The 26052-nt window shown below is 37.9% G+C and overlaps 1 protein-coding gene across 11 annotated transcripts in view; it reads right to left on the bottom strand.

Moving 5' to 3' along the window:
- The window catches only part of trol (terribly reduced optic lobes), a 1731230-nt gene that overhangs the window by 674700 nt on the left and 1030478 nt on the right, over positions 1-26052 (bottom strand). For all 11 annotated transcript variants that reach the window (XM_090387691.1, XM_090387694.1, XM_090387699.1 and 8 more), the window contains 2 exons: positions 20890-20963; positions 1881-2021 (listed from right to left, as the gene is read on the bottom strand). In XM_090387691.1, coding sequence (XP_090243817.1) covers positions 1881-2021; positions 20890-20963 — 215 coding nt within the window. The remainder of the gene's footprint in view (positions 1-1880; positions 2022-20889; positions 20964-26052) is intronic.

The following is a 26052-nucleotide window of genomic DNA, read 5'->3' as shown; positions in this document are numbered from 1 at the left end:
CTATGGTAATAATGCTACAGTAATCAGTTTTAGATTATCCATGTAGATTGGTGTGTGTGCTGTGCATGTTGAGTTCTCAGTGCAGCATAAATCTGCAGAATGTTGTGTTGGAATAAGGTGTTTCCCCCCATGCTGTGAATGAAAAGTCGCAGAGTGGTGTATGACACATCCAAAGTGGAATTCTATGAGAGGTAGGATGTTGTATCTTACCAAAGTCAAGTTGCTAGTCAGCGAGCAATGAGCAAAGATGTATTTCTTTTGATAGGTTTGCAGAAGGATAAGCTCTGTAAAGGGTTCCCCCATTTGGGGGGAGAAAAGTCCATTCCAAATTGAGTGGTTTGGTTACCCATTGAGTTTTGCTGCTTACTTTAACAAAATCATTTGTCTGTGTAGATGCAAGGAGGTTTCATTTGCTTCAGCATATAAGCTCTGAACCAGTGATTTACAATATGTCTCAAATGGAAGACAACGAGCACTGTGGTTTTCAGGTTCAAGCCAAAGTAGAGTGCTTGGTCGAGTAGAGCTATAGATTGCAGAGCTTTAATCTAGATGTGATTAATATTAATGCATGGTGTAAATGCAGTAGTGCATAATGGTAGGCTGCCCATGTTGTGCTAGATAGCACTCTTAAAATGTTTAGCTTCTTAAGACAAGTAATCCAGAGTGCTTTAATATGTTCGTGAAAGATGAGTCGAATGCCACACCAGGAAAGAGGAAATTAGGAACCACGGGGGTGATTTTATTTTCTAGTTAAAGTTCTGAGTCCGGATAAAGGTTACACTTCCTACAGAAATGTAACCCAACAGTCTTTTGGAGTGAGAGGCAAAAACCATTGTTTTGGAAATATTTAACAATGTTGTTGTTGGCACCTTGCAGCTGTCTTTCCATTATTTGCATATTAGGGTTATGGTAGGAGATACTGAAGTCATCAGCGTACGTATGAGATAGTGGATACTGTTTATGATACGGCCTGTGTTATTGAATCATTATTATGTTAAATATAGTGGCACTAAACACCAAATCTTGTGGGATCCCTTATTCATGGATAAAATTAAAAGATAAGTGGTTCTTAACTCTAAATTGAAATTCATCCTCAGATGGTGGCATATCTGAGGATGGTGATGATATGCCTGCTCATAGCTGGCATATCATATGGTCTTTCCTGCAGTTTGTGTAAAAGTTCCTCATACCATCTCCACAGCATCCTTATTGACTTTTGTTCAGCTACCAGGATGATTTCACAAAAAAAAGGCATCATTTATGAATTTTCTGTACAACAGCAGAATTGTAGGTCTACTCAGTGGTTTCTTTTTAAGCTACATTGGAAATTTACATATAACAGTGGTGGTAACTACAGATCATCAAACCAAAATATGCATTGCATCTTTTCAGAGTTAGTAAATTCTGCCATGATTACAGTTTTGTGATTATGCTGCCATCTACAGTAGAGTGCACTTTTCTGGTTGGCGAATAAAAATTTGAAGGTATCCTCTGTTACCTGGAAGTAGTTACAGATTTGTATCATTATGTACCCTATTCATATAAAAATGTTTTAGTTTTGTCAAGATTTGCAAGAGCAGAAAATCCTCATGGGCTATTGGTCAAAGTTTTGGCAATTTTATTTCCTTTACTAAGTGATGCACAACAGCAGAACTGCATCAGACAGCCCAAATAAGTTTGTAAATTCTCCTTACCAACAGTGGTGAGCGATATTATCGACATAAAGTTTGTCGGTAATATCGCTACTAGTCAGAGGAACCAACATTTTGTTCCTCTGACTAGTAGAAACATCAATAGTAGTAAGACTTCTTGATACAATAAAACTGGTAGAAACAATTTTTATGAAACTTGGAAGATTAAATAATAGCTATTAAGGCTACCTGGCTTCTATAGTAGGAGCTACTGCTACACTGCTGAGTGACACCAAAACAGAAGCAAGGGGCACATCCTTCTGGGTTTCTAGCTTCTAAATTGAAGAAGCCTTCTTTACATCTGTTACAATTCCGTGCTTGTACATTTGTCTGCAATATATAAGAAGCACTATATATTAAGGCTACTTTAGAAGAATATAAAATCATTTTCATTTGATATCAAATAAATTCTATGACACCATTATTTTAAAATCATAACACACACACACACACACACACACACACACACACACACACACACACACACACACACACACACACACACACACACACACACACACACACACACACACAATTTTTACTTTAAAGTGGGAAAATCTGTAACAGAAATGTATGAAATGTTAAAAACTATTTATGAAGATGAAACATTAAGTCATACCACTGTTTGAATGGATGACTCAAGATGTTTAGTGGTTCAAAAATGGATGCCCCAAGAAGTGGACATTCAACCTTTAAAAAAGAGGAGAGAGTTACAAATGTTTGGGAAATTGTGGCAAGAGATCATCAATTGATCTTCAGAATGATTGCTGATGACTTGGATATGAATAAGGAGACAATCCGTCAAATTCTGCATGAAGATTTAGGAAAAAGGAAAGTCTGTGCAAAATTTGTGCACCACAGCCTTACTGATAAGCAGAAACAATGAAGAGTGTCATTGTATGAAGACTTCATTGGACTTGTCAAGACAATCCTAATTTCATTGTCACTTGAGGTGTGTGGTGTTTCAGTATGACCCAAAAAAAAAGTGTCAGAGCATGTAGTGGACTTCAAAATCATCACCACCAAGGCCCAAATAGTTTTGTTTACAGAAGTCCAGGATCAAGACAATGCTGATTGTGTTTTTTTGACAAACAGGCTGTGATTCACAAGGAATTTGTGCCTGAAGGGGAGAATGCTGCATCGTATGTACAGGTGCTTCAAATACAACTGAAGTGTATTTCCCAGATGAGGCCTCAATTTCAAAAGAAAGGCAGCTAGTCCTTGTTGCACAAGAACGCCTCTGGCCATCCTGCTTGTTGTGGACATTTCTGACAAATCATGATATTGTACAGACCTATCATACACCCTACTCTTCCAATCTAGCATCAGTTTTGTCAGAGTTCATTCCCCTTTATCCCCAAATGTGCAGGGATCCAGCAAAAGGTCAGTGATTGATGACATTCTTCAATTTGCAATAGGAGACTTCTGATTTGATTTAAAACAGAGTGAACCTTGATTTGATTTAACACAGAGTGAACCTTGTAGGAAAAGTTCTGCATTGCTGTAATTGAGCTGAGAGAGTACGTGTATACTGTGCATTTTACAGATGGGTAGAGATTCAGGTTTTCTAAAGCTAATTTTATTGCATGGACTTCTGCTGCTATACTCAGGTGGAAGGGCAGTTGAAATGATGGTAAAAGGAAATACTACCGCTGCTCCAATGTCTGAATGTGATTTCGAGCCATTAGTGTATATTGGCAAAAAATCAGCATATTTCTAAATATGCCTTGCATGGAGTTGTTTCACATTGAGTCTCGGTAGACGATTCTTTCCCCATTTATGTAGATAAGTATTGCAGGTTAATTGAGGAGGGGGCATCCAAGGTGGTTGAGAGTAATTCATTACTTGTTTCCTGTTGAAAATAGGAACATTCAAACTCTGTGTTAACTCAATAAGGCATAAGCCTGCTGGTTTTATTTTACTGAGTTTATTTCTATAGAGATTTTGCAGTGGTGAATTAAAGAGGTATGGCTCAATACGATGCCGACAGCAACTTTGTATTCAGGCTGCATATTTAAGAAGTAGTGTTTTCCTGCAGAGGCAAAGAGGGGCTCATGAGCTTTAGTAAATAAACTATGGGTTGGAGATGTCCTGAAAACACCAAGGGCAATTCGCAATGCACTAGGTTGTATAGGATCCAGCCAGCTTAGTGTACTTTTTTTGGCAGAATCATAGATTGGAGCACCATAATCCACACAGGATCTGATCAATGCTCTATATAAGAACAGCAAAGATGTACGGTCTGCTCTCCAAGACAGGGCAGATAAAGCTTTTAGTATGTTCAGCTTTTTGAGGCAGGTAGTACACACAAATTTAATGTGTTCAAAGAAATTTAACTTTTTGTCAAGGATTAATCCCAAGAATCTGATGATGATAGTCACTGGAATGGGGAGCAGACCATACATCTTTGCTGCTCTTATACAGAGCATTGATCAGATCCTGTGTGGATTATGGTTTCTGCCATCACAGACGATAGCCATTGCGCGCGCACACACACACTGCCCACCTTTGGACTTCATTCAGGGATATCTGCATTGCTGTTCAATGGATCTCATGTTCTGAGAATGGCAAGAAATAGAAAGATCATCAGCATAAAAGTAGGTCTCAACAGTATTTGGAAGTTCTTTTGTGATGGAATTGATTCTAAGGACAAAATGGGTTGCACTCTGTACAGACCCCTGTGGTACTCCTTCCTGTAAAAATGTCGCAGAAAGTGAGTTGTGATATTGAACTTGGAACGAACTATTCTAGAGGAAGTTCCTAATGAATATAGGTAGGTTGCCTCGTAGACAAAGAGGATGAAGGTCACTGATAATGCCACAACACTAGGTAGTGCTTCTCTATCTCTATGTCTATGGAAACCATAACAAGATGTTCAGTTTTTACAAAGGCATTATGAATTACAGACTCAGCTTTGATCATGAGATCTAAAGAGGACCTGTTCTGGTAAAAGTCATGCTAATTATTACTCAGTAGATGTTGTGTTTCTATGATCCACACAAAATATGGATTATTTTTTTCAAGTAACTTATCAAGGCAACTGAAGAGGGAAATTTGTCTTTAACTGTACAGACTGGCAGGATCTTTTCTATGTTTCAAAAAGGTCAGAACCATACCATGGTGCCAAGAGGTGGGGTAAAGGATTTCCAGAAAGATTCGGTTAAAGAAAACCAACAGCATTTGTAAATTTTTCTCTTCATGATGTTGTAACATGATATAATTTATTCTGGCCCAGAGGTACTGTTGTGTGTTGTTTTGATAGCATATAGAAGTTCAGAATATTGAAGAGGGTAGTTATATGGAAGGATTACAGAGGTTCGAAAGTTGGTGGATCGCTGTTCAAGCGTGGTCTTCATTTTCTGAAAATACAGAGAGTAAGTTGATGCCACTGAAACTTGGGCAAAGGTTGTGCCCAAGGCATTTGCAATCTCCTCGGGAGCAGAGAGTTCTTGACCATTCCACAAAAGAATTGGGGAAGCGATGGTTGGAAACTTTCCGGAAATCTGCCTAATTTTCTTCCACATTAACCTGGAATTAGTGTTTTTGTTTATGGTACAGGCGAACCGCATTCAGGAATTCTTTTTATTCAGGAATTATGTTGTGTGAGACGTCCTCTTGCCCTTAGCTTCTTATAGTTAAGAAGATTAACTTATCTTATTAACTATAAGAAGCTAATGTGGATCTACGAAATGAATTCCATGCTTTGACTTTTTTGCTTTTGTGAATTCTTCATTCCACCAATAGTTATGGTGCCATCAGAAAGAGGGATTCAACAATGGAATTAAGCATTTAGCTGCAGATAATAAGTGTGACATGATATAATCTGTGGCTGTGTTTGTATAAATTTCTCATCCAGGCTGACAGCTGATTGAAATTTGATCCAGCTGGCTTGAGAGAATTTATTTCCTGCAGGGTCGGGCTAATGGTGGTTGTGTAGTGAGCAGATCACAAACAATTGAAAATGGTCACTTCCCATGGGATCATCCATAGCAGACCATTCCATGATTGGAAACAGAATCGGGGAGCATATCAATAGATCGATTTAAGAAGTTTGTCTACTTGGTAATTGTGATTGGGTGCACCAGTATTAAGAACAGTAAGGTTTTGCTTATCCAGAAAGATTAATTAGTTAGCCATGTCTATCTAATTTAGTCAATCTTTAAAAGGGGTGGTGGCCATTGAAATTCCCCAAAAGACAAACAGGGGAAGGTAACTGCATTAGCAGGTTTTTCAAGATCTTGGTAAGAGAAGGTGTGATTTGGTGGGAGATACACTGATACTAGTGTTAATGAAATCTGGGTTATCAAATGTACAGCAACAACTTCAATTTCAGTTTGCAAAGCAATTTGTTTGGTCGGGATCTTTGTATTGACTAAGATGGCCGCACCCCCACAGGCGGCATTTTATGTATTACAATCTTGTCAATAGATAGAATAGTTCTTTATGTTGGTAGAAATTTGAGAAGTTAGATAGGTTTTCTGTACACAGAAACCAACTGGAGAGTAGGTTTCTGTGTACAGAAACCTACTCTCCAGAATAGTAGTAAGACTTGAATATCATTAAGATTGCTACGATAATTACTGGTATTTAGTAGATGATGCTGTATCTGACTGTTTTTTTTTTTTTTTTTAATGTGACTGGCTTATATCATTTAGGCTTTGGTTTGTCTTTATTTGAGAAGGATGGCCGACCAGTGTCCATATCTTCTTTCACATATATTTCTAAGTTGGGTCTTCAGTATGGATGAGTCAATTGTATCCATAGATCTCAAAAAAGCAGGCTACCTACTTTTGCACATTACACCCTACATTCTTAATCCATTGCACCAATTTTGCACATTACACCCTACATTCTTAATGCTGAAAATATGGCCATGCCCAAATGGCGTGCAGAGGAAACTGTCTGACCCAGATGTATATGCGAGGTTAGCCTGTGCGGACATTGCTCCTTAAAGCTCTTCAAACAGAGAAGTTTTTCCTGATTTATTTTCTGCTTTATTAGTTTAAATTGTCATATTACCTTATTTTCTAGAGTAGCTTTATATTCCTAGTTACGATACTTAGTTTAAAGTTTAACTAAGACAGAGATTTTGTAGATATTACTTAGTATCGGTAACGGTATCAAATCGACGTGTCACAAACCAAATTTTTTTTTTTTTTTTAACCAAATTTAGTCGATTTATTAACCAACTGTTATATCAAATTATCTTCTATAAGTAGATTATAGACCTAGTCAGGAGCCTTAGTTTATTCTAAATTGAGATAGCGAGATTTGGAAGCTAATCAATACTTACGAGTCCGTAGAAATACCGTTCGTGAATTCCCGCCATTTTTACACGATAGCATAAGCTTAGTGTCGTATAGTGCATAATATAATATTGCCAATTAATCAGTAAATCTATTAATCTTGATAAACTTTATTGTCAATTAAATTGTACTTTTAACTCTATATATATATATATATATATATATATATATATATGTAACGACTTAATCTAACAAATAATTAATACATAACTATAGTGGTACACGTGATACGGAAGTTGTATAAAGGGAACTCGTAGAAAACACTAGATACCGAAAAAAATATATATATAACATAACTGTTTTGGGATATAACTTAAGGATTTAATTTTTGTTTTGAATTTTATTGAATTAAATCGGAATCATGACTCTGACCAGAGCAGCAAAGCAAAAGGCTCAAGCTAATGGGAGTGCTGTGGTTCAGGGGAGAACTGAGGGGGGCAGTTGCCCTCTGAATCACAGTCTATTAAAATGCACTGTTTGCTTGATGTTTGCGGAGCAGTCGGGTACGGGACATGATACTGCCAAGGGGGATGTCTTTGTGTGTGCACGATGTAAGGAGTGCAAGGAAATCAGGCGACAACTCAGCGTTGTTATGGGCCTTTATGAGAGCTTGAAGGACAGGGTGGATGCCCTCGAAGGAAATAAATTGAGGGGCCCATCAAGCTCTCAGCTGCCCACATCAACGCCAGAGCTTGCACTTGGTCATCAGGCAACACAGAAGCAGCCCCCTAGGCAGAATGCACTGGTCCCACAGGAACTAGTAGTTGTTGGTGACTCTATTGTCAGGGAAACGAGGAACATCCTTTGTAAAAAGGATAGGTGGAATAGGACCAGGGTATGTCTGCCAGGGGTAAAGGTTGATGACGTTGTAGAACGGATATCATCTTTTAAGGGCACAAAAGGTGATATAGTTGTACACGTTGGCACTAATGATATTAAGAGTAGGAGACCGGCGGAATTACTTAGCAAGTACAGGTCACTGTTGGAAAAAAGCCGTGAATTAGGGTTGAACTTGAAAGTGTCTGCAATTCTGCCCAGACACAATAGGAGGGAGTATATGATGAGAGCCTTGTCGATCAATTCGGCCCTGGAGGGATTGTGCAAGGCTCAAGGGGTAGAATTTTTTTCAGCCTGGACTGTACTTGTTAACAGGAGAGATTGCTTCTACAGGGATGGGATACACTTAAATAGAAAGGGTGCAAGAATTTTTGCTGATGCTGTCGAGGCAGTGTTAGGTGGGTCGGAAAACTGCTAGTTGGGGGGGATACAAGGACTAATAGATTAACAGTAGCCAGTGGCAGAGGTGGAAGTGATTCTTGCACTGCTTCTATTGAAATGAGCAGAAGTCTGAAAAACAGGATGCAGGATATTTCAGAGACTGCTGGTAGTCATTGCGGTACAAGTAAACACATGGGTTGTGTTAGGGTAGCTAAGAATAGAAACAGGTGCATGTATACCTGCGTGTACACCAATGCTAGGAGTTTGGTAAATAAATTTGATGAATTTGAGGTATTGCTCAAAACATCAAAGGCAGATATAGTTGGGATATCAGAGACGTGGTGTCACACAGATATAAGTAATGCGGAACTGGAATTTGGGGAATACAATGTGTATAGAAAGGATAGACAGGACAGGAGGGGAGGAGGGGTTATGCTATTAATTAAGAAACACATAAAGTCCAAGGAAGTGAAGCCAGTCAACATCGATGGACAGGGCAGCGTCGAGTCAGTTTGGTGTGACATAAGCATAGGGAAATCAAAATTGAGAGTAGGAGTGTGCTATAGTCCTAATGACTCTGATGAGTATAATAAGATATTGTACAGGGAAATAGAGTGGGCCAGTAAATCAGAGAGTCTTATAATGGGGGACTTTAATTTCCCAGATATTGACTGGAATTTGTGGGTTGGTCACTCGCACACTAGCAAGGCTTTTGTGGATTTATTGGATGATTGTTTTCTACATCAGCATGTTCGTGAGGCAACGAGAGGGAGCAATACTCTTGATCTCATTATCAGTAGTGATTCCTCATGCATTAAGAACCTGCAGATAAATGAACCACTAGGTGGCAGTGATCACAGTGTGTTGAAGTGGGATTTACTCAAGGAGGTAACTACCATCAGAGGTAAAGGGAAGGGTTTTTGTTTTCGTAAAGGTGACTATGATGGTCTGAGACAGTATTTAAATTCTATACAGTGGGACCAACTGATAATGTTACCAACAGCAAACTCAAAATGGGAAGCATTCAAGGAACTAATCTTGGAGGCTACCAGGCTTTACATACCAACTAAGAAATATTGTTCAAGGTTTAGGCCTAAATGGTTGTCAGATGAACTAATGACACATGTGGCAGAGAAGAAAAATGCATGGGATACATACAAATTAATGGGTGACATGGAAGCCTATGATAGATATAAGTTGGTCTGTAACCAAGTCACAAAGGAGATTAGGCAGGCAAAGGCAGACTATGAAAAATCCTTGGCAAAGGATGCAAAGAAAAACAGAAAAGAGTTCTTTACATACTTGAACTCGAAAAGGAAAGGGATGAATCAGATTGGTCCACTGGATATTGATGGTTCAACAGTTGAGGATCCTGCTCAGGTGGCTAACAATCTAAACGAGTATTTTGCATCTACATTCACGCATGAGGAGTTATTCAGGAAGGAGAATGATGTAGGTAAAGTAAACATTGGCAGTGAGCTGGATGATTTTGTAATAACTGAGAGGAAAGTGGAGGAGAGATTGTTGGGGATAAACATAGAAAAGGCACCTTGGGTGGATGGGATCTATCCAGTTATATTAAAGGAGGCAGCAAAGGAAGTAAGCAAACCCTTAGCCATAATTATGAGAGCTTCCTTGGACTCAGGGGAGGTACCTATGGACTGGAGATGTGCAAATGTGACCCCAATTCACAAAGGAGGTTCAAAGGCTGACACAAGTAATTATAGACCTGTTAGTTTAACTTCTGTTCCAGGTAAATTAATGGAGGCACTAGTTAAAGAAGCACTGCAGGATCATCTAGACAAGAATTCAGTTATAGCTCAGACGCAGCATGGTTTTGTTAAGGGCAGGTCTTGCCTGACCAATTTGATTGGATACTATGATGTAGTCACAAAAGAACTGGATGCAGGGAATAACTTTGATATTATATATTTGGATCTTAGAAAGGCTTTTGATACTGTTGCACATGGAAGACTGCTGCACAAATTGGAGCAGTGTGGCATTGGAGGCAAATTGCTGCTATGGATAAGGGGATGGTTGAGTGGCAGAAGACAGAGAGTGGTAATCAATGGACACTGCTCAACGTGGACTAATGTTATTAGTGGAGTTCCTCAAGGTTCAGTGTTGGGTCCGTTGTTGTTTTCGGTGTTTATGAATGATATTGATGATGGGATATCAAGTTTAATGTCCAAGTTTGCAGATGATACAAAGGTTGGCAGGGTCGTTAAGGACAATACTGACGCTATGCTGCTGCAACAGGATCTGGACAGGTTGAACAGATGGGCTGAGAGGTGGCAAATGAGGTTTAACATCGACAAATGTAAAGTGCTGCATATGGGAAACAGTAACCCCAGAGCAACGTATCAACTCTGCGGTACTACACTGACAGTGGTGGAGAATGAAAAGGACCTGGGGGTAATTGTGCAGGCAGATATGAAGTTCTCTGAGCAGTGCAGACGAGCTGCAAGAGTAGCTCATGGTGTCTTGTCAATGATATACAGGAATTTTTCTAGCAGGGATAAGGAGGTGATTATTCCCTTGTATAAGGCAATGGTAAGGCCACATCTTGAGTACTGTATACAGGTCTGGAGGCCTCATTTCAAGAAGGATGTAGAGCTGCTGGAACGGGTACAGAGAAGGGCAACAAGATTAGTAAATGGAACAAAGGGTTGCTCTTACGAAGAAAGGCTTAAGTTTTGCAAATTACAGAGTCTGGAGACTAGGCACCGGCGAGGTGATCTGATAGAGGTGTATAAGGCTTTGAATGGTTTGAGCATGCTCAATGCCAATGGGATTCTTCATCTTTCTCAGAATAATCACCTCAGAGGGCATAAATTCAAATTGAGGAAGGACGGATGTCGGATAGATGTGCGGAAATTTGCCTTTGGCCAGCGGGTGGTTGGTTGGTGGAACCGACTTCCATCACTGGTTGTTGAAGTTGATAGCCTAAACAAATTTAAAGCTCAACTGGACAGGTATTTCGAACGAACGGAGGGGTGAAATGGGAGTGGGTTTTTTTTTTTTTTTTTTGTTTTTTTTGGCTGATGCTGAATAAGCTTGCTTTCTTGCATCATATGCCTCTGCTAATGCTAATGCTAATCTTTCTTGGATATTCTTTTTTAAATTTGAGCTTCAATTATTCAATGTAGAAGCAATCACTGGGGTAGAAGAAGATATAACTGGTGCTGTTAGTGCAGTACTGCTTATAGGCACCTCTGAAGCCAGGTGGGAAGGAGCAGCAGTGCGTAGTACACACTTCTTGATTAGACTGGGGTTCAAGCCCGTCACCAAATACGGAGGATGCGGAAAGGTCAGGGAATGACCACCGCATATCCCGGAGCAATATGGTCTTAGTTGCTAATGCTCATAAAAACCAAATAACAAACAAACAAGCAGTACTGCTTGCCTGGTTCAACTGCTTAGGAATATTGTACTGTTGCTGAGAGAGAATTGTCCAAGCCCAGTGAGAGATTGAAGTATTTGAAGGGACCTTAACATCAATTTGGGTGGCCGATTGATATTTTTGTGCAATACTGTTATATGGACGTTTAATCATACATTAATTTCCTTGGTTCTTGAAAACTTAACTTTATTTTCAATCTTATATTTGACAATTTTCTTTTCAGTTTTCCATCCGTTGCATGTCCTTGAATAAGCAGGATGGTTGCCTTTAGAGTTGGGGCAGGTCATTTCTTTTGCCGAGCAATCACTGTGAGGTGATCAGAGGACCCACAATTGGGTCAGACAGTTTCCTCTGCACGCCATTTGGGCATGGCCATATTTTCAGCATTAAGAATGTAGGGTGTAATGTGCAAAATTGGTGCAATGGATTAAGAATGTAGGGTGTAATGTGCAAAAGTAGATAGCCTGCTTTTTTGATGATGGTAGATTTGGCATGTTAAATGTTAGAATAATATTCCTTGTAGGTGCAAGTGTATTGTCTTTTTTAACTACAATTCTTTTAAGAGTAATGACATTTTGATTTTGAAGCTCTTGAGTTATCTCCTCCTCTGTGACATTCAATAGATCCCAGCTGGATATAACACCCTTAGATATATTTATGGTTGCATCGAGCGAAACTTTTACTGGAATTCCAGCAAAGTTTGTAAGTTTTAGCAGTTTCTCCGAATGTTTTCAGTTCATTGTTTCCACTAGTTGGTTCCCTGATTGCAGTCTCGACTGTCTTAGGAGATCCAGCCAAACTTTCCAGGTGTTTCTGGATGAGGAATGGAGACGGTTTACTGAGAGGCTGATCTACAAGAGATTGCATAATGAGAAATGCAGGAAATGCTGTCGCTGAGGAATTGGTTTTAAACCTCTTTGGTTGTGATGTGTCATGTTCAATATCTAAATCTGGCCAAGAGCATGTCGGCTCTAGAGGCGGAAAAACATTGTGATCCATATTTGCTCCTTTTGGCCCTTGGCAGACCATAATTATGAGAGCATCCTTGGACTCAGGGGAGGTCCACACGGACTGGCGATGTGGAAATGTATCCCCAATTCACAAATGGGGATCGAAGGGTGACATGAGTAATTACAGACCAGTTAGTTTAACTTCTGTTCTGGGTAAAATAATGGAGTCACTGGTTAAAGATGCATTGCAGGATCATCTAGACAAGACAGCAGCAATAATTCAGACACAGCATGGGTTTGTTAAAGGAAAGTCTTGTCTGACAAATTTGATAGGATATTATGATGTGGTTACAAAGGAACTGGATGCAAAAAATAATTTTGATATCATATATTTGGATTTCAGGAAAGCTTTTGACACTGTTGCACGTGGAAGACTATTGTACAAACTGCAGCAGAATGGTATTAAAGGGAAGTTGCTACAATGGATAAAAGGATGGTTAAGTGGGAGAAGACAGAGGGTAATAATCAATAGGTGCTGCTCTTCATGGACTAATGTTATTAGTGGAGTCCCACAGGGTTTGGGGTTGGGTCCACTGTTGTTTTGTTTATTTATCAATGATATTGATGAAGATATATCAGGCTTAGTGTCAAAGTTTGCAGATGATACAAAGGTTGGCAGGGTTGTTAATTACAGTAATGGCAGGGTTGTTAATTACAGTAATGGCAGTGTGCTACTGCAACAGGATCTAGATAATTTGGGCAGATGGGCTAAGAAATGGCAACTGAAGTTTAACCTTGACAAATGCAAAGTACTGCATATGGGTATAAGTAACTCGAGAGAAAAGTACGAACTCTGTGGTACTACACTTAAGGTGGTAGAAAATGAAAAAGACTTGGAGTAATTGTGCAGTCAGATATGAAGTTTTCTGAGCAATGCAGACAGGCTGCCAGAGCAGGTCATGGGGTTTTGTCAATGATATATAGGAATTTTGCTAGCAGGGAAAAGGAGGTGATTGTCCCTCTGTATAAGGCAATGGTCAGGCCATGCCTTGAGTACTGTGTACAGGTCTGCAGGCCTCATTTTAAGAAGGATGTAGATTTGCTTGAGTATGTACAGAGAAGGGCAACAAGATTGGTGAGGGGAATGAAGGGATCCTCTTACCACGAGAGGCTTAAGTTCTGCAAATTGCAGTGGCTGGAGACTAGGCACCTGCGCAGTGATCTGATTGAGGTGTATAAGGCCTTGACTGGGTTGAGCACGCAGAATTCTGATGGGATTCTTCCTCTTGTTTAGATTACTAAGCTAAGGGGGCATAAATTCAAATTAAGAAAAGACAGATGTAGAATAGATGTGCAGAAATTTGCCTTTAGCCAGCAGGTGGTTAATTGCTGGAACAAACTTCCATCTGTCGTTGTGGAAGTTGATAGATTAATTAAATTTAAGGAGGAACTGGACAGGCATTTGGAAGGAATGGTGCGATTTTTTTTTTTTGGCTGATGCTGCATAAGCTCATACACTTGCTTTCTTGCATCACATGCCACTACTACTACTATATCTGCATACCAATATATCTGTATAAACAGAGAGCTAATATCAACATAAATTATGTCAATTTTATTTTTAAAGTTATGGGCATTTAGAATATTAAATTTGTTATGAGTAGGCTGGTCAAAGTGGACCTGCCCTTAAGTCCATAGTGAATCTGATTATTATGCATTGGGAAAAAGTTTTTCATAATTGTTGGAAGAAAAGATCGTTCCAGTAGTTTTAGGACAGAGGATGAAATTGATATTGACCTAACATCTATGTTGCTTTTGTATTTTGGTAGTAGGAAGATTTTGTAATGAGCCCATTCAGGAAAATTTGTTTATGGCTTGATCGAAAAATAAAATAAGAAGATCTAATATGCAGACACTAGCAATTTTGATCATGAAAATAGGTAGATTGTCGAAGCCAGCAGTACCTTTAGAAGGAGATTTTCTAATTTCCGTCGTGTCTAAGAAAAGACACGATTTTCTAATTGTGTCTTTCATCCTACTTTTTGAGATAAAAATATTGCTTAAATTGCTAATAGACTATATATTTTCATTAAATTCCGGGCAAGGATTCATTTCCTTGTTAAAACAAGTGATGTGTTCTGTCCAGCAGTTGCGGGGTCTATTGTGGAATTATTCTTAATCCTAGCAAATGTGAACTGTTGGATTTCTTTTCTTTTTAGTTCATTAAATTGATTAAGAAAGATAGATAATCATTATCCAAGTTCGATTTTTTAAGATTCCTGAAAGACTTTTTCTTCAATTTGAAAAGGTAATGAAATTGTGGTGTCCCAACATTTGAGTTAAGAGGGAGAAGAAATTTTTGAAACCACAATTTTTGATATTGAGGCCATCTAGGTCATAAAGAAGATGCATGCCAAGCCTGCAAGACAATTAACAAGACTGTCCCGAGGGTACAGGCTTAGAAGATCAAGACAAATGTTTCGATTCAAATGTCTCAGGTTAAAAGATCTTTTTGTAGACAGGATTCTTATTAGCCTAAGATGATATGTTAAATGGCAGTTGTTTAGAAACTGGATCGTGGTTGGATACAAACAAAATTGTGAATGGGAATTCGATGGACATAGCAGCATTATAAAAGATTTGGTCCAGTATGTTGTTTTCTCTGGTAGACAATGAGATTTATAGCTTTAAAAACCTAATATTTTAAAATGAGGCATAACTCCATAGCCGAGTGGTCATGAGCAGGAGTGCAGTAGCACATGCTCTTTGAGTAGACTGGGATTCAAGCCCCTGACTGCTAAATACAGTTGAACTGCCAACCCACACTGGACCAGCGTGGCAGATTATCGTCCCTTTCTCTCAACATGAATTGTTGAAGTGGCTTCCATCCTGCAGTGGGCTGATAATGGCTGCAGTTTACTTTTTTTTTTTTTTTTTTTATAAAAAAGTTGGAAAGATCACTAGATGATGATGGTAAATTAAAGTCACCACCAACAATAATAATGGAGTTGTTTTTTTGAAATTTTGGTGATAGACCAGTTTATAAATTCAGTATATATTTCTATGGAGAACTTATGCAGAAAATAAACAGAAACAATGTCAAGAAAGTTTTTTGTTAATTTAGTTCTGATGTGAATTGCCTCAAAATTAATTGATGGGATTTGAATTCAGACATAATAATAAACAAATTCTTCAACCAGATCACAGTTCCTCCACCTTTTTTTGAAGGTCTAAATGGTGGTCTAATTACAACTCTGCAATGGTGTTTAGCACCATTGCAGAGTTGTAATTAGTGATAGAGAGAATAATGAAATCTTCTTGTTCAACTGCTGTCCATGTTTCAGTAAGTATTAGCATTAGCATTAGTAGAGGCATATGATGCAAGAAAGCAAGCTTATTCAGCATCAGCCAAAAAAAAAAAAAAAAAACACAACCACTACTCCAATTTCACCCCTCCGTTCGTTCAAAATACCTATCCAGCTGAGCCTTAAATTTTTAGGCTATCAACTTCAACAACAAGTGATAGAAGTCTATTTCACAAACCAACTGCCCGCTGGCTAAAGGCAAATTTCCACACATCTATCCGACATCCGTCCTTCCTCAAGTTGAATTTATGCCCTCTCAGGTGATTATTCTGAGCAAGAGGAAGAATCCCATCGGCATTCAGCATGCTCAAGCCATTCAAAGCCTTATACACCTCTATCAGATCACCTCGCCGATGCCTTGTCTCCAGACTCTGTAATTTGCAAAACTTAAGCCTTTCTTCGTAAGAGCAACCCTTTGTTCCATTCACTAATCTTGTTGCCCTTCTCTGTACTCGTTCCAGCAGCTCTACATCCTTCTTTAAATGAGGCCTCCAGACCTGTATACAGTACTCAAGGTGTGGCCTGACCAATGCCTTATACAAGGGAATAATCACATCCCTATCCCTGCTAGAAAAATTTCTGTATATCATTGACAAGACACCATGAGCTACTCTTGCAGCTCGTCTGCACTGCTCAGAGAACTTCATATCAGCCTGCACAATTACCCCCAGGTCCTTTTCATTCTCTACCACTGTCAGCGTAGTACCACAGAGTTGATACGTTGATCTGGGGTTACTGTTTCCCATATGCAGTACTTTACATTTGTCAATGTTAAACTTCATTTGCCACCTCTCAGTCCATCTGCTCAACCTTTCCAGATCCTGTTGCAGCAGCATAGCATCAGTAGTGTCCTTATCAACCCTGCCAACCTTTGAATCGTCTGCAAACTTGGACATTAAGCTTGATATACCATCATCAATATCATTTATAAATACAGAAAACAACAATGGACCCAACACTGAACTCTGAGGAACTCCACTAATAACATTAGTCCACGTTGAGCAGTGTCCATTGATTACCATTCTCTGTCTTCTGCCACTCAACCATCCCTTTATCCATAGCAGCAATCTGTCTCCAATGCCACACTGCTCCAATTTGTGCAGCAGTCTTCCATGCGCAACAGTATCAAAAGCCTTTCTAAGATCCAAATATATAATATCAAAGTTATTCCCTGCATCCAGTTCTTTTGTGACTACATCATAGTATCCAATCAAATTGGTCAGACAAGACCTGCCCTTAACAAAACCATGCTGTGTCTGAGCTATAACTGAATTCTTGTCTAGATGATCCTGCAGTGCTTCTTTAACCAGTGCCTCCATTAATTTTCCTGGAACCGAAGTTTAACTAACAGGTCTATAATTACTTGTGTCAGCCTTTGATCCTCCTTTGTGAATTGGGGTTACATTTGCACATCTCTAGTTCATGGGTACCTCCCCTGAGTCCAAAGAAGCTCTCATAATTATGGCTAGGGGTTTGCTTACTTCCTTTGCTGCCTGCTTTAATATAACTGGATAGATACCATCCACCCCGGGTGCCTTTTTTATGTTTATCCTCAACAATTTCTCCTCCACTTTCCTCTCATTTATTAGAAAATCATCTAGCTCACTGCCAATGTTTACTTCACCTACGACATTCCCCTTCCTGAATAACTCCTCATGTACGAATGTAGATGCAAAATACTTGTTTAGATTGTTAGCTACCTGAGCAGGATCCTCAACTGTTGAACCATCAACATCCAGTGGACCAATCTGATTCATCCCTTTCCTTCTTGAGTTTAAATAGGTAAAGAACTCTTTTCCGGTTTTCTTTGCATCGTTTGCCAAGGATTTCTCATAATCTGCCTTTGCCTGCCTAATCTCCTTTGTGACTTGGTTACAGACCAACTTATATCTATCATAGACTTCCATGTCACCCATTAATTTGTATGTAGCCCATGCATTTTTCTTCTCTGCTATATGTCTCATTAGTTCATCTGACAACCATTTAGGCCTGAACCTTGAACAGTATTTCTTGGTTGGTATGTAAAGCCTGGTAGCTTCCAAGATTAGTTCCTTGAATGCTTCCCATTTTGAATTTGCTGTTGGTAACATCATCAGTTGGTCCCACTGTATAGAATTTAAATACTGTCTCACACCATCATAGTCGCCTTTACGAAAGCAAAAACCCTTCCCTTTACCTCTGATGGTAGTTACCTCCTTGAGTAAATCCCACTTCAGCACACTGTGATCACTGCCACCTAGTGGTTCCTTTATCTGCAGTTTCTTAATGCATGAAGAATCACTACTGATAATCAGATCAAGAGTATTACTCCCTCTAGTTGCCTCCCGAACATGCTGGTGTAGAAAACAATCATCCAATAAATCCACAAAAGCCTTGCTAGTGTGTGTGAGTGACTAACCCACAAATTCCAGTCAATATCTGGGAAATTAAAATTCCCCATTATAAGACTCTCTGATTTACTGGCCCATCCTATTTCCCTGTACAGTGGTTTGATTTACCTATGCTTAAGTCACACCAAACTGAATCGACACTGCCCTGTCCATCGATGTCGACTGGCTTCACTTCCTTGGATTTTATGTGTTTCATAACTAATAGCATAACCCCTCCTCCCTTCCTATCCTGTCTATCCTTTCTGTAGACGTTGTACTCCTCAAATTCCAGTTCTGCATTCCTTATATCTGTGTGACACCACGTCTCTGATATCCCAACAATATCTGCCTTTGATGTTTTGAGCAATACCTCAAATTCATCAAAATTATTTACTAAACTCCTAGTATTGGTGTACACGCAAGTATACATGCACCTGTTCTTATTCTTAGCTACCCTAACACAGCCCATGTGTTTACTTGTACTGCAATGACTTCCAGCAGTCTCTGAAATATCCTGCATCTTGTTTTTCAGGCTTCTGCTGATTCCAATAGAAGCAGTGCAAGAATCTCTTTCACCTCTGCCAGTGGCTACTGTTAATCTATTAGTCTTTGTCTCCCCCACAAGCTAGCAGTTTTCCGACCCACCTAACACTGCCTCGATAGCATCAGCAAATATTCTTGCACCCTTTCTATTTAAGTGTATCGCATCCCTGTAGAAGCAATCTCTCCTGTTAACAAGTACAGTCCAGGCTGAAAAAAATTCTACCCCTTGAGCCTTGCACAATATTTCCAGGGCCAAATTGATCGACAAGGCTCTCATCATATACTCCCTCCTATCGTGTCTGGGCAGAATTGCAGACACATTCAAATTCAACCCTACTTCACGGCTTTTTTTCAACAGTGACCTGTACTTGTTAAGTAATTCCGCCAGTCTCCTACTCATAATATAATAATATGTAAGACAATATCACCTTTTGTGCCCTTAAAAGATGATATCCGCTCTACAACGTCATCAACCTTTGCCCCTGCATACCCTGGTCCTGTTCCACCTATCCTTTTTACAAAGCATGTTCCCCGTTTCCCTGACAATAGAGTCACCAACAACTACTAGTTCCTGTGGGACCAGGGCATTCTGCCTTGGGGGCTGCCTCTGTGTTGCAAGATGACCAAGTGCAAGCTCTGGCATTGATGTGGGCAGCTGAGAGCTTGATGGGCCCCTCAATTTATTTCCTTCGAGGGCATCCACCCTGTCCTTCAAGGTCTCATATAGGCCCATAACAACGCTGAGTTGTCGCCTAATTTCCTTGCACTCCTTGCAGTAAGATGAGATCATAAAATTTTGACGAGGTGATCATTTCAAGTGTGATGATTTTATTACAAACACTTTTTATATTCTGCAGTACAGTGTTTACCAAAAGAGGATGCTCATTTAATTGGATTTGTCTTAAGTAAGGTTATCTTCATTTTTTCATGTTTCTTTGTTCCACAGAATTATTATTAATCTTATCCATTTTAGACTGATTTAAATTTGGATGACTTTTTGTAATTTGTACAGGAGTTTCACTGTTAGCAACAGTGACTTGTGTTGTCTTCAAATCAAGCAAAGAGATCTTTTGGTGAAGAGCCGGAGCTTTTTCACATTCTGAAGTAGCCTTCGATTTAATGATGTGGAGACTATTCCTCCTTTTTCCAGCTTTTTTACCTTTAGGACATTTTAAAATTCTGTAAATAATGAGAATTTTAAGGGTCTTAGCATTGAAGCTTAGCTAATCTCTTAGCAATGAAGAAAAACTTCTAGTAGTTTTTCTTCGATGCTAAGAGATTTGATTTCGAATAGGAGACTTCCACTGAAAAGTTCACGGTTTTGGTGAACCAGAAGCCAGCTTTCAACAAGTGAACATCACTTCTAAAATGAGGAAAGTAATGAGTAAAATAATGAGGCCACATTATCAGTACTTGAAGTCTATCTCTTTTGTATTCAAACTTTTCAGTGCAAACATCTTTTCTCTCTCTCTCTCTCTCTCTCTCTCTCTGATTTTTGTAAATTTTTTGATATTTCAGTACATTAAATGTCCCCAAATGTGATGTCCCCAAAAATGAGTGTAAAAGAAAAGATCAGGAAATCAATTTTCATGCAAAAAAAGCAAGAATTTTTTTTAAAATATGAAACAGAATTAAAGTTATTCAATGATTGTTGCGCAAAAATATTATGCAATCTTTTTTAGTTAAAGGAAGAATTTGTCATCAGTTTACTGTATTAATTACATGTATTTAACAATGTCAGCATAAATATTTATTTACAAATATGAAATGCTCAAAGCAGTATTGTATTAAAAAGTATGGTTTTACTCTGAAAAAGTTAAACTTCTAATGGTCGTTGCATGGATTAAATTTCTAATATAAATTTTATATACTCAATGATAATTTTGGTTTAGGATCATTTCTTATAACCAATTATGATCCTTAATTGAGGGACAACTGTACAAATTCAAATGAAGGTAAAAAGCTAATTTATATTATAAGTGAATAAAATTTGACATAACCGATACAAAAAAAAAAAACACACAAATTTCACAAGTTAACTAACCTTACAGGGGCAATTATTCCTGAAGTCACACTCTAGTCCAATACTTCCTCTGGGATCACACTGGCATGTTGGTTCTAAAAATTGAAATAATTGGTTTAATTTAAAACAGTAAAATATATACAGTATATATATATATATATATATATATATATATATATATGTAATATGGAAAGAAAGTTAATAAATTGTATCAAGCTGTAACTAATACTAATGGGCCAACGTAGTTGCTAGAGCAATTATGCATTACGACCATAATGTGTATAAAATATATTGTATAATAATATAGAAGTTAATTCAAGCAGACAATACCAAGCTGGATTTAAAGAAACACAGGGGACATAAATATATATTAAAAAAATGAATAAATAAAAAATAAACACACACACACAACTTATCGTTGTCTACCCACAATCTAGACGACTTCAACTGGGGGCCAAGCACCCAGACTGAAAGCAAAAAACAATAAGGAGTTCTGTTTCTGTAATGATCAATATCTGGTAAGATATATAAAAAATCCAAGATTAAGTAAATTAAGTAATTTGAATCTAAACCAATTAAAGATAGTTAAAATTTTTTTTAGAATCAAAAGAAAGAAAGATATTATAAATATAAGCATATATTGATCATCGTTGACCGACAGAGAATGCAATTTAATAATTAAAATAAGAACAAATTCAAAGTATAAGGCATATCTACCGTATCCAAGACATAAGGTATTGTCTGCTTGAATTAACTTCTATATTATTATACAAAATATTTTATATATATATATATATATATATATATAATTAGATGTTCTAAATTATCTTAGAGATTTTCTGCTGCAATATTTTTACTCTTGTTACTCCTCTCTTCCTTCCCTGTTTGGTTTGATTCTTAAGTTTAATTTCGACTATTGTCTTGCCAAAATGCTGGCATTAATTTATTTTTTTAGTTTTAACTCTCATTCTAATTTATTTGTATGGTTATATTTCAAGCATCATGTAGAGGAATATGCTTTTTGCTGCCTCTGATGTTTGCTGTACCTTTTATTAAATTTTTATCATGAAAGATTCAGTTTAACTATTTTAAACGTTATTCAAATATATGTCTAAGTATATATATACACACACAAACATATTACTACTATATACACACACTCACACACACACACACACACACACACACACACACACTACTACTACTACTAAATACAGGGTGATTCACTACCAGTGCGACAAACTTGCAGGAGGTGTAGGGGGCACAAAGACGAATCAGAATCACATAGCATTGCAGGGTCCGAAATGCCTTCATCATGCGGTAGAGGACGTTGAATGGGAGGTCGTGTGAACAGCGATCCCGCTGGAAGTCAGCATTTGCTAACCGTTTCTGTTGAAGAAACCAAGTAGCAAAAGTCTTCCGGAGTGGATAATCCGCAGGCTCCAATGATTGGACGCGTTGCAGATGGTATGAACTCATTTGGTTTGTTGACAGTATCCTCCATACAGTGGATTGGGAAATACCCAATTGTTGGCCTATCGCTCGAGTACTCTTACTCTGATTGCCTTCTGCAAGACATAGGACATTCTCCTCATTGTCTGGCATCCTCGTTGTTCGCTCTCGATTCATGGTATCTCTCGTGAAACAACCAGTCTCACGTAACCTTCTCATCATACGGTTAAAATTGTATGATGAGGAGCATGCCTGTGCAGGAAATGTTCCTGGTACAAGCGCAGAGCGGCGTGCCCATTACAGTCCACAGCTCCATATGCGAGGTGCATGTTGGCCAGTTCAACGTTTGAATACTCATCCATCCTACTGCCTCCGGAACCAGTTCGCAAATGCTGACTTCCAGTGGGATCGCTGTTCACACGACCTCCCATTCAAAGTCCTCTGCCGCATGACGAAGCCATTTTGGACCCTGCAATGCTATGTGATTCCAATTTATCTTTGTGCCCCCTACACCTCCTGCAAGTTTGTCACACTGGTAGTGAATCACCCTGTATATATATATATATATACACACACACACACACACACACACACTACTACATATATATATATACACTTAACTTATTTATACATGATTATTTTTAAATTGTGGTACTTCTTGGGAGTGTCAGGTTTGTAGTAACCCCATAGCCTTACATATAAAAATATATAAGATACATATAAAAGCAACTAAATTAATGAAATTTTAAAGAAACCCAGGCACGTGTAATGTCTAATTGTCCACCGACAATAGCATTACCGCTGGAGCCAATATTTATTTATTTAAACCTAAACATCATTTGACATAATTCCAATATATATATATTCCCCCCCCCATCCCAGTAAATACATAGGTTCAAGAAGTTGAAATAATGTGATTTTTTTTTCACAATGCCTCCTTTGAAGTACTCTCCTTTCAATACTTTGTCTGTTAGCAACAAGTCAAAAAAGTACACAAGATACTGTAATACAGGCACCCATGTTCATCAGGTACATTATTGTGATGGCCTGTTTAAGTTAATTCTTGTCAGCAAACAAACTTTACTAATTATTTTTAAATAGTATCAACACTGATCTGTAGCTCCTACTACACATCAATAGCTTCCTCCCCACTCACCCAGACAGTCTTGGTTTTTTGGGGCTGGGTGGGTTCACATAACATAATAAAAAAAATTAAATTATAAAACATTCTCAAACAATGAATTCATAACTAATTAAAAAATGAATTCATAATACAGTTTCTTTTGATGTAATCTTTGAAAATCACTGTGCATAAAAAACAGCAGAGTATAAGAAAAGAGTACTCAAAACCACATTGTGAATGTGAAAGGTTTAATCTACAGAAGCTGGCAAAGATACAATTACAGGCAAATACAATTCATTTATAAATAGTGATAGTGTATTTATAAATGAATGTAAATGAGTTGCTATGCCTTGCATTATCTACTGTTATTACCTTTATTCATGACTTACATAAACAAGAGATAAATAAACCAGCGAAAGTAGCAATCCACAGAACTAGAAATTAAACTTTTCTATATCTCTGTAAAGAAATCAGTGTTGGCAAAAGAACAAAATTATTAAAAGTACCTGAATCTAAATACTATTCCAAGTTATACATAAGGGCACTGCAATAGCAGCCTGAAAAGCTAGTGATTTTTCTAAAAGTAGTACTGGGTCCAGACTTTACTACCAAATAGTTCACTTATGCATTTCTAAAACATACTTAATAAGAAATTTTTTTTATTCATCCATTAGTGTGTATATATAGTGGTGAGTGATATCATTAGTGGTGAGTGATATTGATATCACTCACCACTTATGTTTTAGTAGATATCAGCAGATCACCAACTTGACAGGCTAATATTGTTCTATTGCCTTTTATAAGCATATGAAAAGATCAACACCCATTTATACTTAGAAGTATAGCCACTTGAAATAGTGAAAGCCAATGGGATAACAAAACCTATATGTAATGGTTCTAACTATTGCTCTGTAGTTCGGAAATCAAGGGTTTAGTATCCCACAGTGTTAACTACAAAATTGCACTTTTGTTTTGAGACAACTCAGGGGCTCACGTCTGGTGAGTATGGGCATGGCACACTCAGGGTCCTGAGCTGGATATCATTGTTCAAAGTTGTTTGACACTAAACCCTTGAAATGTTAAGAGATAGAAATAATTAAACATTGCTATGCATTTTGCTTGAAACGATTTATTAACTTTTGATGGAATTGACTAGGCTAATTAATGATATTAAATTTGGTTGTGTTATGGAACCAATTTTGGTTCCTTCATTCATTGCTAACCGATAAACAAAAATTATCAGACATGGGGTAGAGGAACTATATTTTAGGGCGTCTGTTAAAGTTCTGACATTATCACTTCCAATAATGTTCAGTAGTTAGTATTCAATTGTAATATGGTAGAGTCCTTTATTGCTGATTAATTGGTTGAACTATGTTCTACATCTTGGCTACCTGAGAAAAGCTGAACTTATAAATTATGGGTTAAGAGTGTGGGCAGCTATTGGTTGCTGGTTAGTTTTACTACAGTCATGAATGGTGATTACCAGAAAGATAGGGATGGGGGTAGCAAAACACAGTAAACCCCTACTATTTGTGGGGGCTACATTCCTGAGAAATGCCGCGAATGCTGAGTTATGGCTCCCATAGTAATAAAGGGGTTCCGTTCCAAAGTATGAAATATATAAGAAAAACTAGTCTAAAATTTTGTCTATGTATGTATTATATGTACCATCATAATATGACTATGTACATAGACAGTACATAGTGAAATGCAAGCATATGGCATCAAAATGAAAATAAGAAACAATTTAATATTAAATGTAATATTTATTAGAAATTTCAAACAAATCTTTCAAACCAGCACCCTTGCTAGCAAAAAAAAAAAAAAAAAAAAAAAAACTTATCCCGCCAGTGCTATCACCAGTTTCGCTAAAGTACTGATAAAGGAGTTTTGCTTTTTCACGAATGATGAGTGAACTTAACGGAATTTTATTTTGAGTTCGGTCTTCTATCCACAGATTTAAAGCTTTTTCCATTTTTTCTAATTTAACATCACGAGTTACAGAGCAAATTTTTGAAGCAATTAGCGCGTTTTCACAGACACTACGGCGGATTTTTTCTTCCGATTTCTTGATTGATTGTACCATTGACTTTATAATGTTTTGCCACCGAGAAGACACTTTCAACATTAGAAATTTTATCTAATAACTCAATTTTATTCTCTAATGTCATCACCTTCTTTGATCTTTTCACATTTCCCTTGTTATTCGTAGCCATATTTTTGTACAGGTTAGAAAGAACTTGTCCACAATAAAGTCACTTTCTTCCATTAACACACTCGAAAAAGTCTGTTTTACACTGCAAAACGGTAGATTTATCACTTCTGCAAGCATACCAATTTATAAATTGATAAATTTATTCAATTTTTAAGCATATAAATTAAAAGCAAATGACGAAACCTTCCATGACAAGCGCATAACACATACTGAAAGGATTAGAAAGAAACATCCATGCTCGCGATTTTGCCACCCCTCTCCCCCCCACCCACTAAGCGCTGTTTTGACCGGGAAAGATAATTTTAGCCACGCCCATGTTTTTTATGGCGGAAAATGTTCACGGCGCTTTAAAATTCACATTTTTTAGGTTTCATTTTATATTAAATCAGCG

This window comes from Mastigoproctus giganteus, chromosome 13 (genome assembly GCF_048544385.1).
Source record: "Mastigoproctus giganteus isolate SK-2022 chromosome 13, ASM4854438v1, whole genome shotgun sequence".
NCBI lineage: Eukaryota > Metazoa > Arthropoda > Arachnida > Uropygi > Thelyphonidae > Mastigoproctus > Mastigoproctus giganteus.
The sequence above is the reverse complement of the archived record's forward strand: the minus strand, read 5'-3'. Positions and strand labels throughout refer to the sequence as shown.